Source organism: Sinocyclocheilus grahami, unplaced genomic scaffold (assembly GCF_001515645.1).
Source record: "Sinocyclocheilus grahami isolate Dianchi unplaced genomic scaffold, SAMN03320097.WGS_v1.1 scaffold23.1, whole genome shotgun sequence".
NCBI lineage: Eukaryota > Metazoa > Chordata > Actinopteri > Cypriniformes > Cyprinidae > Sinocyclocheilus > Sinocyclocheilus grahami.
In genome coordinates, this window is record NW_015505202.1 from 453,380 (window position 1) to 466,593 (window position 13,214).

Consider the following 13,214-nt stretch of genomic DNA (forward strand, 5'->3'; position numbering starts at 1 on the left):
CAACATGCTAATGAGAGGGTGTCAACCATGGACTTGGTCGGGGTCATGTGATAGCTGGGGGCACGGCTTTCCCGCTGACAGGAGATGCATGGTGTAAATCCAGTATGACCTACGTAAAGTCACTTTTTCTGTTTAACAGAGCAAGATACATAAAAAACTGAGCTGTATTGTCCGTACAGTATCTGTGACTGTACAAACGACCCAAAGAAATGGCCAGTGTCGTTTCCTGACGTCATTTTTTGTAACCCGATTGAGTCTCCAGCTAGAGACAACTGTAATATCAGTATCCCGTGGTCATCGTGAGATGACTGGTCTGGTATGAAGTGGTTTAATCGAGGAACAGACCGTTTTTCCCATTAGTTATCAGAACAGAAAATACAGGCGACAAAAGTATGTCTATTAAGCAAATAACGGTTCAGTATTGCAAATAAGAGCTATGTAAGCATTCATATTTTACATTGGCCACTTAAAATCTTTTATGATTTAGCTCTCTCATGATTATAACTACAAAACTAACCCTATGAAAAAGTGTAAGATAATAATCAGTCCCCTTGACTAATCCGCATGCGCAGGCAAACGCTCAAGCGCGTCACACACGATCCGCCTACTCTTGCATAATTGACACCCTCTCATTAGCATGTCGCGCAGAGGGAAAAAAAGTGGAACTACATTCAGAAATAAACGAGTGATCAAAGGAAAACAGTTAGGATGAGTTTGGCACTTCCTTAAACATTTTCCATTTGCCCACCAATTTATATTATTTATTTGCCTACTTTCATCACATGTATAATTATTTATTTATGTATTTAAACAAGAATACGTGTATTTATGCACACATTTATTTATTTATTTATTTGTGTATTTATTTATATATTTATTGTTTTTGCAGGTTTCGTCCTCCATAGGCTATGTTTCTTTCCATTTAATAAAAAAAGACTTGAAGGATGTGTTCAGTAGCGTTTTGTAGGCAAGACGTTCAGGTATGTGCCTAATCAGGCTTTCAAATATTAACCTACTCCGAGAAAAAACACAAAAAAAACAGAAACAGTAGCAAAAACAGAAACAGTGGCTTCGGTTTATCAGCTTATACTGTAAATGTACTGTAGAAACGAGAAATAATTAACTAGGTTAAGTGACACTGGCAATCACCTAATACTTCAACTGAAAATAAACACTTGTTCTTTTTGTCCTTATACTCTACCTCTGCTTGGAAAGACTTGAATGTCACATTTTGATAAAACAAAACATTAAGAAATATACAATATCTTGTTATAACCTACTTTGAAGGTCCATGCTTATTAGAAAACGAAAAATCCAAAATCTAAATCTTCACACTTTATAAATATAACATTTACAATACATTTTGTTTGCGTTACTGGCCTCAAGAGCAATCGGCTATGGAAACTCTTTCAGTAACACAGAACTTTATCTGTAATTTAGTATATTACATTTGTTTTATTTTTATCAATTTATTTAAATTTCATTTTTTGTCATTTTTTCCCTCATTACTTCTGATTTTGTATTTGCTCCTTAGGCTATACATATTTATGTAGGCTATACATTCCTATAATTTTTTTATGCTAATGTAAATAAAGAGGGAAAAAGGCGAGCACGTATGTGCAGAGATCTTATTATATAAATCATATTAAATTAATTTTCTATAAATGGTAAATTATTATATGTTTTATTAGCCTCATGTAGGCTATATTATTATTACATTAAAACATTGGTAAGATTATACCAGAGGCTCCTTTTTTCCTTTAACTAAAAACTTAAACCAGGTGCTCTTTTTTATTATTAACCAGAACAAAATATACAACAGTATACAGAAATGTAAGCTACATAAAATTTCAGGACACCGGAGTGTACAAAGCATTGATTCATTAATCAAAAACTGCAAATTTGTGAAAAATATTACAAGTCTTCTTTGCTCTTTTATTAACAATACTCTCCAAACTGGTGCAGTAGTCCTCCCCCTTGGCTTTGATCCTGATTCCTGGCCATTTCTTCTATGTATGTGAAATTTTCACCAAATAATAAAAAGTTGTAAGAGACCAGTAAAGTTATTATTATTACTTTCACCAGAATAATGCATACATATATCAAAATTGTTTAACTTGAAAATCATATTTGTTTTCATTCGAATGAAATTTCCCATCCACAAAAAAAAAAAAATCTGATCAGATCAGAAAATCAGAAACAGATTGACAATAGACTCCTTTTCCATTGAACAAAAATCACAGGAATAATCAATATCCAAATTAAATCTCTCTAACACACTTTTAGCTGGATATATACCATGCACAATTTTAAATGTAACCTCTTTTACTTTATTATTTAAACATTTACAAATACGCAAATGTATCTGGTTTGACGTGATGACGGTGCACTTTGCTTTCACAGCTGTTTGTGTAAGCAAAATATAATGCATTTACAGTCGCTGTATTATATTATAGGAGAGTATGTATCTGTCAGGCATCTCTTGCTTTTAACAAATTGAAATGGTTACTCTTTTAAGGTTCCCAATTATCCGAAAACTCTTTGATTGCATCTCTCTGAGTGCCCTCTGCTGAACACGTGTGGAGGTGCATTTGGTGCTGGTCCATGCATACAAAACTGCAAGGACTGAGAAGCTCGCTCATTCATTGTTAACGCCTCATTGCTACTCAGTCCACGAGATTTAAGTCTCAGCATGAGTTCGAGTGCACAGACTGCCGAGAAGTGCTGAAGTTTGACAATCTGCCTGGGACTTCAATATCAAATGTTACTTTTTAAGCAAGGTAAGGTGCCAACTGAAAAATCAGTTCGCTCTCTCTGGTTAGATCTGTTCTGATCTAATATTACTGAAAGGCGTGCGAGCTGAATATCGTCCGGTGTACGTGTCATTACAGGTGCTAATAGCATCCTGATGATTTAGGTAAGCCATAACAATGCACATTTGTACAAAAACAAAAGTTCTGAATTTTTGCAAATCACGGATTATCATGAGGTTTAACCATGTTTAAGGGAAAACTGTTTATGCTAAACGTTTACGTGGATTTAGAAATTATTTCAAAAATTAGTTATAGGCTGTTGCAGATCTGCTGAGAAATGTGTCTCTTTGAGGTCGTTGTTTTAAACTAAATTGAACCTTAACAATATTTTAGTACCCTGAAAAAATGACACAAAAATGTCCCATGGTGTCACTGAACTGCAGATCAAGATCTGAGGTTGCATGTGAATTAGCTGGGTTGAAATCTCTCGCAGTCAACATGATGATACTTAAATGCTTTCATAAAGAATGTGTGACATCAGAAAGATGAGGCAGTTCATATGTTTTTTGAAATATTGTATGTTCTATGAAAATGCATGGGCAAATACTTTTGTATCACAGTCTTTATAGTTTAATGAAGAAAGTGAAATTCAGAGGTTTCATGAAAATGATCTTCAACTGGTTACTTTTACTTCACAAGAAGTCACATGCACTGTGCTCTACAACATGTGCATTGACTTGGCCGTTTGATTTATGTGTGGTTTTACATAGTTTTGCATAGTCTGCTTTTATTTTCCTTTCTTAACCATATTTGTTTTTCCAAATTAACATTTCTTGAAATAAAAACATTCCTATGCTTATTCTGAAATGCTTCAATAAAAGTGGTACCTACATGTGTGATGAGTTAAATAGCCTATTACAGTTTTCAAAAGTGTGATGTTTGTTTTTGCGGCACTTTTCGTCAGTCAAAGTTTTGCTTTCTAATAGTATGAACACATACAGTGAAAGCCTGATGATGGAGTGGATTTACTGAAGTTGTAATGCTATTGATGGGCTTCTGTGTTTTACTAAGTTCACAATGTCTGTGAAAAGAATGTGTAGTTTGTCTACATGCAAACCTGATTTCTTTTTTGACCTTATTTAAAATGGGGTATAGATTCTTTTGGAAGTCTGCGCAGGGGTAAAAACATTGTGTAGCACTCATATCTGTTGACCCTGTAGAACATAATTTATTTGTAATGATATGGCTCTGTTTTTGAGATCAGAAAAATTAGCTTCTTCTGCAAAATCTGGGTGCCAGCTCCTCTGTAACTCTCTTTGTTTGGCTTACCAGTCCTACATGTTTCAAATATATTTTAATAAATGTTATAAAGCATTTATAAATGTATTTTATTGGTCCCTAATAAATTAACATACACCCAAGAGAAAATTCATGAAATTTTGCTATAGCTGTTTTAGAAAGTAAGAAATGCTTTTGCACGACCCTTTAAATAATAACAATAATTCCAAGAGATCAATTCATACGGAAAAAAAAGACCCCTTAAAAACAAATCCAAACTCAGGCTATAAACATGACAAAAGAGCAGTTGGTGTGATGTTGAGAAAATGTCATCCTTTATAAAAACCGTCCTGCATTGGACTAATTAGTGTCGTACAACCTGTTGAATTAGGACGATGGCTTAAGGCCAGCAGGCCATTTATTCACAAATATGAGCTGCAGTTGACAAAGTACTTGTTGTCTGACCTGTCAACGGTACGTGTCACCGTTAACAAAAAATGCTATGTTCTTTAAAAGAAACTGCTGTACACAGCAATGGTTACAATGTGTGATGGTACTTTCAAATTTCAAGTAGACGGTCATGCTTTTAGATAGGTGTGTATCCTTCATGCTGGAATATATGGTTTATTATCTAAACTTTTTATCAGTGACTCAGATCTGACAGTTCCCAAGTACTTGCATGGGGGATGTTTAGTTATGGCTGACATAACATCACCTTCCACCGCCAGCACAGGCTTTTTGATAATGTAACTTTTACACACTAGTGGTGTTTACCTGGTTGACAGACAGTATAACACATTGAAGTAATAGTGAATACCTCGAGCTTTAAAATGAACATTTTATACTTTTATATTTCTGAATTTATGATAATTGTATTGATAGTTTTGCTGAGTGAAGATTTGTTAAATCAAGATCTGGTGACAAGAAGTGTTATTGTCAGCTTTCCTTTTACAAAACAAAGAAATTGTACAAATTTGGCCATTATTGAGGCTTTGTGGACATTTGAGAAGCACTAATGGACATATTGTGTCTCTTATGCTTAGCAAAGCTGCATTTATTTGATCCAAAAGACCTTTTTCTCCTTCGGTTGCTCTCGTTAGGGGTTGCCACTGCAGAATTATCCACACAAATTTAACTAATTTCTAATTGAATATATTTTAAAATGTTATTTATTCCTGTGTCCAGCATTGAACCTGGAAAACATAAAATAAATAAATAAATACAAATTAACCTCCACAGGAAGAAAGTCTTCATAACATTGCAGATTATATTTCATGTTATGCACAACCTGTCAAAACAGGGGCAAGGCCTTTTTACTTGCTCAGAATAAGCTTTAATATCTCATGTCAGTTGTTCATACAATTTACAGTAAGACACTCAAATTACTGTTCCATCAGGCAACATTTGATTATAGGATGTAGTGAAACAGGTTATATTTTAATACATATTTATCATTTACACAACAGTAGCAGTTAACTTGAGTTGGGAAAGAACATTCTGTCCTTTTATTAGAAATGAGTGATTGATATGAGATCTTTCCCACAGGTTGTCTTGTAGTTTTCTGCTTCAGGGCTTTTGAAAGCATAGACACTCCTCCATAATTAAATGTAACCTTTCCATACCTGTTGTGTCATGTGACTGGAGTCACACCGCCTATATTTCTCTCTCTCTCACCCTAATTCAAGGACTTTTAACTAACTAAACCAGGCATTGTGAGCTCAGTTCTGTTTTGAGCAAAACGAACAGGTTTCCTTGCATAACCACCATCTTGTATTCTCTTCCCTCCTACTAGTTTCAGGTGTGAAGAAGTGAGTCATTCCTTATCAAACACCTGCAGTATAAATGAGTTAACCTCACTACGTACCGGACGAGACCCCCATTCATCTGCATACATTCAGCTGGAATCATTTGACGCGGAAAAAACACGATGCTCTCGATCTCCCGAACCTGCCTCAGGGGAATCTACAGCTGTCATTGGAACAGTCAAAATAGAAGACCAAATGTGGGATTTTATTCTTTACACTTTGCCTTTTTAATCACATTTTTCCACATTGGAAAATGGAGTTGCACATCAATGATGTACCCGTTATCTCTTAGAATCTGCAGACACAATCAGTTGAGAGAGGCGGAATAGTTTACCATGTCTAATAAATGTAGAAAAGAATCACAGAAAATTGGTGTCATTGAATGCCTCCTAAATGAACAATTATCATGTAAATGCTCTTTCCTTTTAAATGAGTACAAAGCTGTGAAGACTGATGATCATGACAGGCAGAAAAGTATGTTAATTAGTAGCCTGAATACAAAAGCAAGGCTCTGAATTCTTTTGATTTGTGTCAGAAACAATTACCGCTGCATTCAGAGCGGTAACAATTAACCCCCCCACCCCCCTCCCCCAATTAACCCATTTGTGGTTAACCTATGACTTTAAATCATCACAAGCACAAAGGTGTAGCAGTGAGGGAAAGTTATAAATACACTTTTTCTTCTTTTTAGTGCTGATGCATTTGTTAGTGTCAGTAAATATGACAAAGAGAAGACCTGAATGAAAAAGAAAAGAGATGTTTGAAGTGTGCATTCTTGCTTTGTTTATATATAGAGGGCTTGCTGCTGGCTCTCCTTTCTGTCTTTTGTGTCCATACTTGCCCTGAGTTGGATGTACGTTTGTTTCATTGCCTTCAACGACCACAATGATGTAAACTGGTGAGCACATAAACACAATTACATGCATGATAATTATATGACCACATTGTAAATCCATTGGCCCAGTGTTTCCAAGTTTACATGTAATACCTGGTTGTGTCATTCTGCCATATTGCTTCATTTTCTTCACACAGGCATGCCTTCAAAACATTAAAAAAATGGGTGAACTGGTACATGATAGTGATGGTCGTTTCTGCCGTGCTGGCCACATACTGCCTCCTTCTACTGGTAAGAAGAGAAAATGTGATCCAGTTGGTTGTATGGCTGGTAGCATGTAATGGTTGTACCAATGAGTTCATTCTTTTATTTCAGGTATTTGGATTGCTACACTTAGCAGTCAGAGAGCCCTTGGATTTACACTGGCTGCATAAGGTACTCTTTACCCTTTCAACTTGAAATTGCATTGAGACTTTTTAAAATTAATTCATTTTTAAATAATTTTTCAAATGTATTTTTGCTACTACTTAAATGCCTTCTATGTATAGATTATTTTATGTATAGCAGTGGTATGGTATATAACATTTTTTATATTTATATTTTGACATTAACATTGTAATCAATATTCTATTTATTAATGCCAAGTATGAATCTACTATGTTTTTAAGCATTTTACATTTATTCCAAAATAATAACTCAAGGCAGTAACAGTTTAAGCAATATATTTTATTTGTGAACTCATGTTCAGCTATTCTTTTTAATAGTTAACTTGTTAATTTTCATAATTGTCATTTTCATTTTTGTACTACGAATTTTGTTCTCATCCAATATTTTGAGGAGGCATGCCTCCCTTGCCTCCTCGGAGGAAACGCCCCTGTCCCAGACACAGGCTGTCCATCTTAAAGTCAATTATGAAAATATAATTAAAACAATCATTTTAAAACTATGAAAACCCAAAAAGAGTGAATCAAGTTTTAATATTTTCATATACAATTTTACTTTTTTTTAACACAAGTATGGCTGTTCCACAACTCATTTTCACCACAGTGAAAACAATTTTGCCCATAATAAATTTATTTGAAAAGTTACTTGTTAAGCTTAATGTTATGTAAATGTATGCATTAGGATACATAAAAAGCTGACTATAAAATTAGCTTTAAAAAGACCTCAGTGCTCATAGTTGAGAAAACAGTCTCATATTGGGTACCTTTAAAACTTTGGTAACAATTTATATCATTTTTTTTTTTTGTCATAGTGCATAAAGGAAGAAAGTTCACAGCTTGTTAATGAATGATCTCGGTATGTTAATAATTCTCTGTTCTCTGTTCAGGTGTTTCTGTTTTTGGGTCTGCTCACTGTTACTTTAGGCACAGCTGGATTTTGTAAAGAATGGATAGAGGAATGGCAAACTGTTTATATGTCATTTCAGGTAAGAAGCCGAAACCAGCCTTCAACCATTCATCATTTCAGTATTGGTACATTGTCTGTCTTTTATGTCTTTGCAGCTGGTTCTCATTGTATTTCCTGTTAGCTTAACTAGTCTAACTGGCAGTGTGATATTTTACACCAATAGCGAGCATATCCCTCAGCTTAATGTTATATTATACTGTATTTATCACAAAAATGTCACTCAGGTGCCCATATCTCCAGTTACACCATTATTGTTGTACTGTACAGTGTATTAAAATCCGCTCTTTTGTTTCCCATAGGCCACTGCTCCTTTCCTGCAGCTGGGTGCTGTGGTGGCTTTGACCTTGATCAGTTGGCTGGTGTTCCAGGGTTATCATACAGCTCAAACAGCTGGTCAGTGCCTCCAAAACAGCTTATTGTACCTTAAAGTTGAACATTTTCTGACTGCACATTATCTTGCTTATTACATTGCTATTCACCAAACAGATAAAAACATAGACATTAAAAATGGATTTAAATTAAATAATTTTAGAATTTGACCTGTATATTATCTTAAAGCTTACGCTAAAAATGACAATGTACAAAAATATTCAGCTTATTACAGTAATATTATATGATATATGATAATATTACTTTATAATATATGAAGTACTCTTATAATATTAATACTTAAAGTCTGCATGAATCGCAGATCTTCCCTATTGTGACGTGTATATATGAGTGAGATTTTCAAATGAGAAAAATTGCGGGTTGGGACTTGATTTTGTTCATCAGGAGCTGATCAGATCACAATTAATGTTTTTGACTGAGAATGAACTTTACAACTTGAATATTACCAGTCTATGTAAATGTGAAAGTTAGCACCAGTGATGCCTTTAATAATGCTTTATTTCTACAATTATGTCAGTGTTTGTACTAAGTGTCTGAATATTGTTATGTCTTTGTCTGTGTAGCTAGTAAGGTTTTTATAATGCTGACCTTCCTGGTAGTGTCCGCTGCTGTGTTCCTGTGTCCTCTTGCAATCTGCTCTCCATGCATTGCCAATAATCTTCCCCCAAAACCTGCCCTCGTTGGACATCGCGGTGCTCCAATGGTAAGTGTTAACGCCTTAGTTGTAACTTTCCTTTTGACATTCCTTCCCTTTGTTAAAAAGTGTTTACACTGGCGTGCCCATCAAAATCTTGTTTTTGCTGTTTGTTCCTGTTATTGCTGAATTGCATGAGGATTTTAACGTTATTTTATTAGAATGAATTTGACATGCCACAAGATGAATCATCTGCTGTAGCTTCTGAATCCGTTTAGGATTATGATGATTATGGCATCGTTCCCAGGTTGTAAGCTATCAACTTGGTGGAATGTAATTCATTAGCATGTCAGTCTGCTCAGATTTTTTCAAACATTAGCATTTTATAGATATAATAATCACAGTGAAAACATTTACAGTCCTTACAAAACATCCAGAAATACCATTTGAATAACTGACTGTCTACAATTCATATACAACCTGTTAAATTCCAATGGCAGGGAGGGCGGAGGAGGTGTTTTGACATCTGAAGCTCTGTATGTTTGATCTCCCAGCGCTCCCCAGGAGACTTAAGGTTAACTGAATAAAAACAGAGGCGTGTGAAGAACACAGATGTTACAGCTTTTGAATTTTGTTTTGTTCACAACCAGTATGGTATTAAGCGCTATACAAATAAAGGTGACCTGACTTGACTCGACTTTAAATAAGATATGGAACCCTGAACATATTTATGTAGTAAAATAATGGTGTCTGGCAAAAAAGTGATTTTTTTTTATTATATAGTTTTTTTCCCCAGTGGTAACAAGCCCAGAACATATAATTAAGAACACATATTGTTAATAAGTAAAATAATGAAATATGCTTATGCTGTGATAGCACAGAAAATCACAACTTTTATCTTATTTTGTGTATATACTATGTACTACATGTATATAATTGTTTTATAATATATGTTAATTATGTATTTAGCTGGCACCAGAAAACACCATGTTGTCATTCAGGAAGAGTATGGAGTGTGGCGTTGTAGCATTTGAAACAGATGTGCAACTCAGGTAACAGATTATGCCGAAACACTAGACAATTGCTTCTATTTGTGTGTGAGACACACACACACACACACACACACACACACATTATTCTCCTCTTGTCTATCATTTTTTTCAGTAAGGACATGAAGCCTTTTCTTATGCATGACAATGGTCCAAGTTTTCTGCTACGAACAACTGATGTGAAGGAGAAATTTCTAGGTCGAGATGCCGACATGCACGCTAACTTCACTTTGCAAGCATTACAGACTTTAAATGCAGGCGAATGGTTTGTAAGGGTAAGGACAAAGAATTATTTTTGGAATTTTGTTTGTAATTATTTTATGTATTTATTTATTGATAGTTTATTAAATGTAAGTTTTCCATTCTCTATAGCTTATATATATAGTCCAACAAATTTGATGCATTTTGATACAATTTCTGTTATACAACAATAGATAAATATAATATAATTATATATTCGTAACATCTGTATTTTATTTGACAGTAATTCCTTTTATGCAACAGTAGAATAGAAATACAAATGTAAAATGCATTGAAATTTAACAATTGGCAATAACACTTATTACACATATAATAACATATATTATATTATGAAATTGTTGACAGCTTGTGGAGTTGCACAATGCAAACTAGATCAAGCTGCACAAGTTCTTCATATCTCACGGGCAACATGAGAAGGAGTATCTGTTGATTAGAGCAAACAACCTTGAACTAAACTGAGGTTGCAGCTTTATCCAGTATGAGCAGATATTGAGCAGAAAACAAAAAATTCTTCCACTTTGCATTTGAGGTTCAGATGTTCTTAGTCCTTCAGCACTGTGATGTCAAAACGACAAATTTGTTTAAAATGAGATCTTTTGATTTTCAAATACAGACAGATCCATTTCAGTCAGTTTCATCGCTCTCAAAGGAAGAGAAGAGGGAGGCTAACAACCAGAGTGTACCGTCTCTTTCGGAGCTCTTAGTCATGGCCAAAAAGCATAATGTCTCTCTCATATTTGACCTAAAAAATGAGAAAAACTCGACAGGATTCCACAACAGCGACTCCTACTACACCGCTGAAACGATAGAAAAATCAGGCATCTCACCGGACAAGGTAATATTGTTATATGGTGGGATCCAAAAATCTTTAAATTTAATAGAATTACATTTTCAGAAGTTTCTTGGTATGCCCCCTTTTCATTTTTGTCCCCCTTTGTTTTAAATGTCAGAATCCTAAAACATTTTGTTTTTAGCAGTGTTATTTTAGTATTATTTACAGTATATACTATTGCAGTATTAATATTTTGAATGAGCTTTTATTTTTATATTTTCAGTTTTCATTTTTTGTTTCAGTTTAGCATAAGTTTTATGTACTTTTTCACTTTTATTATTATTGTTGTTTTTAAATATTTCTATTGACCTTTTTTGTTACATTATTAAATTTTTGTTAAAGTGTTTTTGAGTTTAATGTTACAATGTTATATGCCCTAGAAAAAAGCATATCATTTTAATATTGTGTATCACTTTCAGATATGGTGGCTTCCTACAGAATATAGACACGATGTAAGAAAAGTTACACCAGGCTTAAAGCAGGTGTATAATAATGTACAAGAAATGTATGCGGATGGTGGAAGCTTCCTGAACATGAAATATAGTTTTCTAAGCACACATGAAATAAGGTAAGTGTAGGAGGATTGGTGCATTTTATCTGACATGCAGAGACACGATGCTGCTGTCATTAATGTTGGTATGATCCAACAGCCTTGGGGAACGTTCTCACAGGGTTCTATTTTCTTACAAAGATGACAGAAATGCTATGAAAAATGATGTGCCGATCTGTGGTTTAAACTTAAACTAATGTATCTTCTAATGATTATAGTAGCAGGAATGCTGAGTGATCAAAATTCAACACATGATGATTAATGAAACCTTTTCCAGACACTATTGTGTCCGGTTGGGTGCACCTGTCATTTTATAATTTTACCTGACAGCAAAGATGAAGAAAGAATACAATTAAACGAGAAAATCTTGACTGATGAATAAGACTGCATGTTAAAACGGTCCTGCCACTCCTGTATTTTATGCAGAGAAAACTGGCTTGTTGCGATCTGTCTAAAGGTCGCTGACTCTGAGCCAAAAACAAGTAAACAGAAGGAAGATTTGAGTTTGTTTTTTATTTTAACTTTTTTTTTTTTTTTTTCACGGCAGTGAGTTGCGGAAAAATAATGTGTCCGTGAATCTGTGGGTTGTGAATGAGCGCTGGCTCTTCTCATTACTGTGGTGCTCCGGGGCCAGTTCAGTGACCACCAATGCTTGTCACATCCTCAAAAGCATGTCTAAGCCTGACTGGCATCTGGTAAAGCTCAGCCTATCTTTTCACCTATCCTTGTCTATTCTGCCATAAATGAGATGTTCTCCATTTCTAATTCACGTGGGCTTGTCTGAATATGTAACTCCTCTGGAATCCTTTGTGTGTTTGTGTATCTCTCTTTGCACATAACAATGAAAGGAGCCTAATATGTACATGGGAATATGGGTCTCGGCTGACGTGATATCATTGCTGTTGATGTTTGGCCTGTTTCTTTGGCAAAAGTAAGCGATGAATCTCAGCACATACTGTATAATGCTGTTAAATTGATTAAATCATTTTTTTTTAATGGAAATTTGTCATCTAAAACTTTTAATTGTATTTTGTAATAATTTTTTAAATATTAAGTGTTTAACAGAATTTCTCTTTTTAACTTTCCCATTTATAATACATTTATAAAATGTGCTAAAATTGTTAAACCAGAAACAATTGATTATTTTATACATTGTTGTATATTGTGTATACAATATTATAATATTTTGTATATTTTATAAATTTAATGTTGATTAACTTGCATGCGTGTGGGGACAATTTATTTTTAATATAAATCTAAATTTATTGTGTATTATAAATGGTAGGCTAAGTAAAATTTATTGCAAGCAAGCTGGTGTTACCAATTCTAAAGGTTCTGTCAGGACCACTATCGTCAAAGATGATTGACAATTAGCATACAGTTTGGATTGGCGGTATGGTTCTATTACCCGCCCCCC

At 34.3% G+C, this 13,214-nt stretch overlaps 1 protein-coding gene across 2 annotated transcripts in view; it reads left to right on the forward strand.

Annotated features, from left to right (window-relative positions):
• Nucleotides 1-2,576: 2,576 nt before the first annotated feature.
• Nucleotides 2,577-13,214, forward strand: part of LOC107560350 (glycerophosphoinositol inositolphosphodiesterase GDPD2-like) — a 12,225-nt gene continuing 1,587 nt past the window's right edge. The window contains exons 1-14 of one of the 2 annotated variants that reach the window (XM_016244502.1): nucleotides 2,577-2,780; nucleotides 2,892-6,033; nucleotides 6,631-6,734; nucleotides 6,869-6,962; nucleotides 7,047-7,106; nucleotides 8,002-8,100; nucleotides 8,381-8,474; nucleotides 9,035-9,174; nucleotides 10,075-10,157; nucleotides 10,270-10,429; nucleotides 11,029-11,250; nucleotides 11,667-11,815; nucleotides 12,345-12,492; nucleotides 12,646-12,728. In XM_016244502.1, the coding sequence (XP_016099988.1) occupies nucleotides 5,959-6,033; nucleotides 6,631-6,734; nucleotides 6,869-6,962; nucleotides 7,047-7,106; nucleotides 8,002-8,100; nucleotides 8,381-8,474; nucleotides 9,035-9,174; nucleotides 10,075-10,157; nucleotides 10,270-10,429; nucleotides 11,029-11,250; nucleotides 11,667-11,815; nucleotides 12,345-12,492; nucleotides 12,646-12,728 (1,511 nt within the window). In that variant the 5' untranslated portion in view covers nucleotides 2,577-2,780; nucleotides 2,892-5,958. The remainder of the gene's footprint in view (nucleotides 2,781-2,891; nucleotides 6,034-6,630; nucleotides 6,735-6,868; nucleotides 6,963-7,046; nucleotides 7,107-8,001; nucleotides 8,101-8,380; nucleotides 8,475-9,034; nucleotides 9,175-10,074; nucleotides 10,158-10,269; nucleotides 10,430-11,028; nucleotides 11,251-11,666; nucleotides 11,816-12,344; nucleotides 12,493-12,645; nucleotides 12,729-13,214) is intronic. The other variant, XM_016244509.1, reaches the window with a different exon arrangement.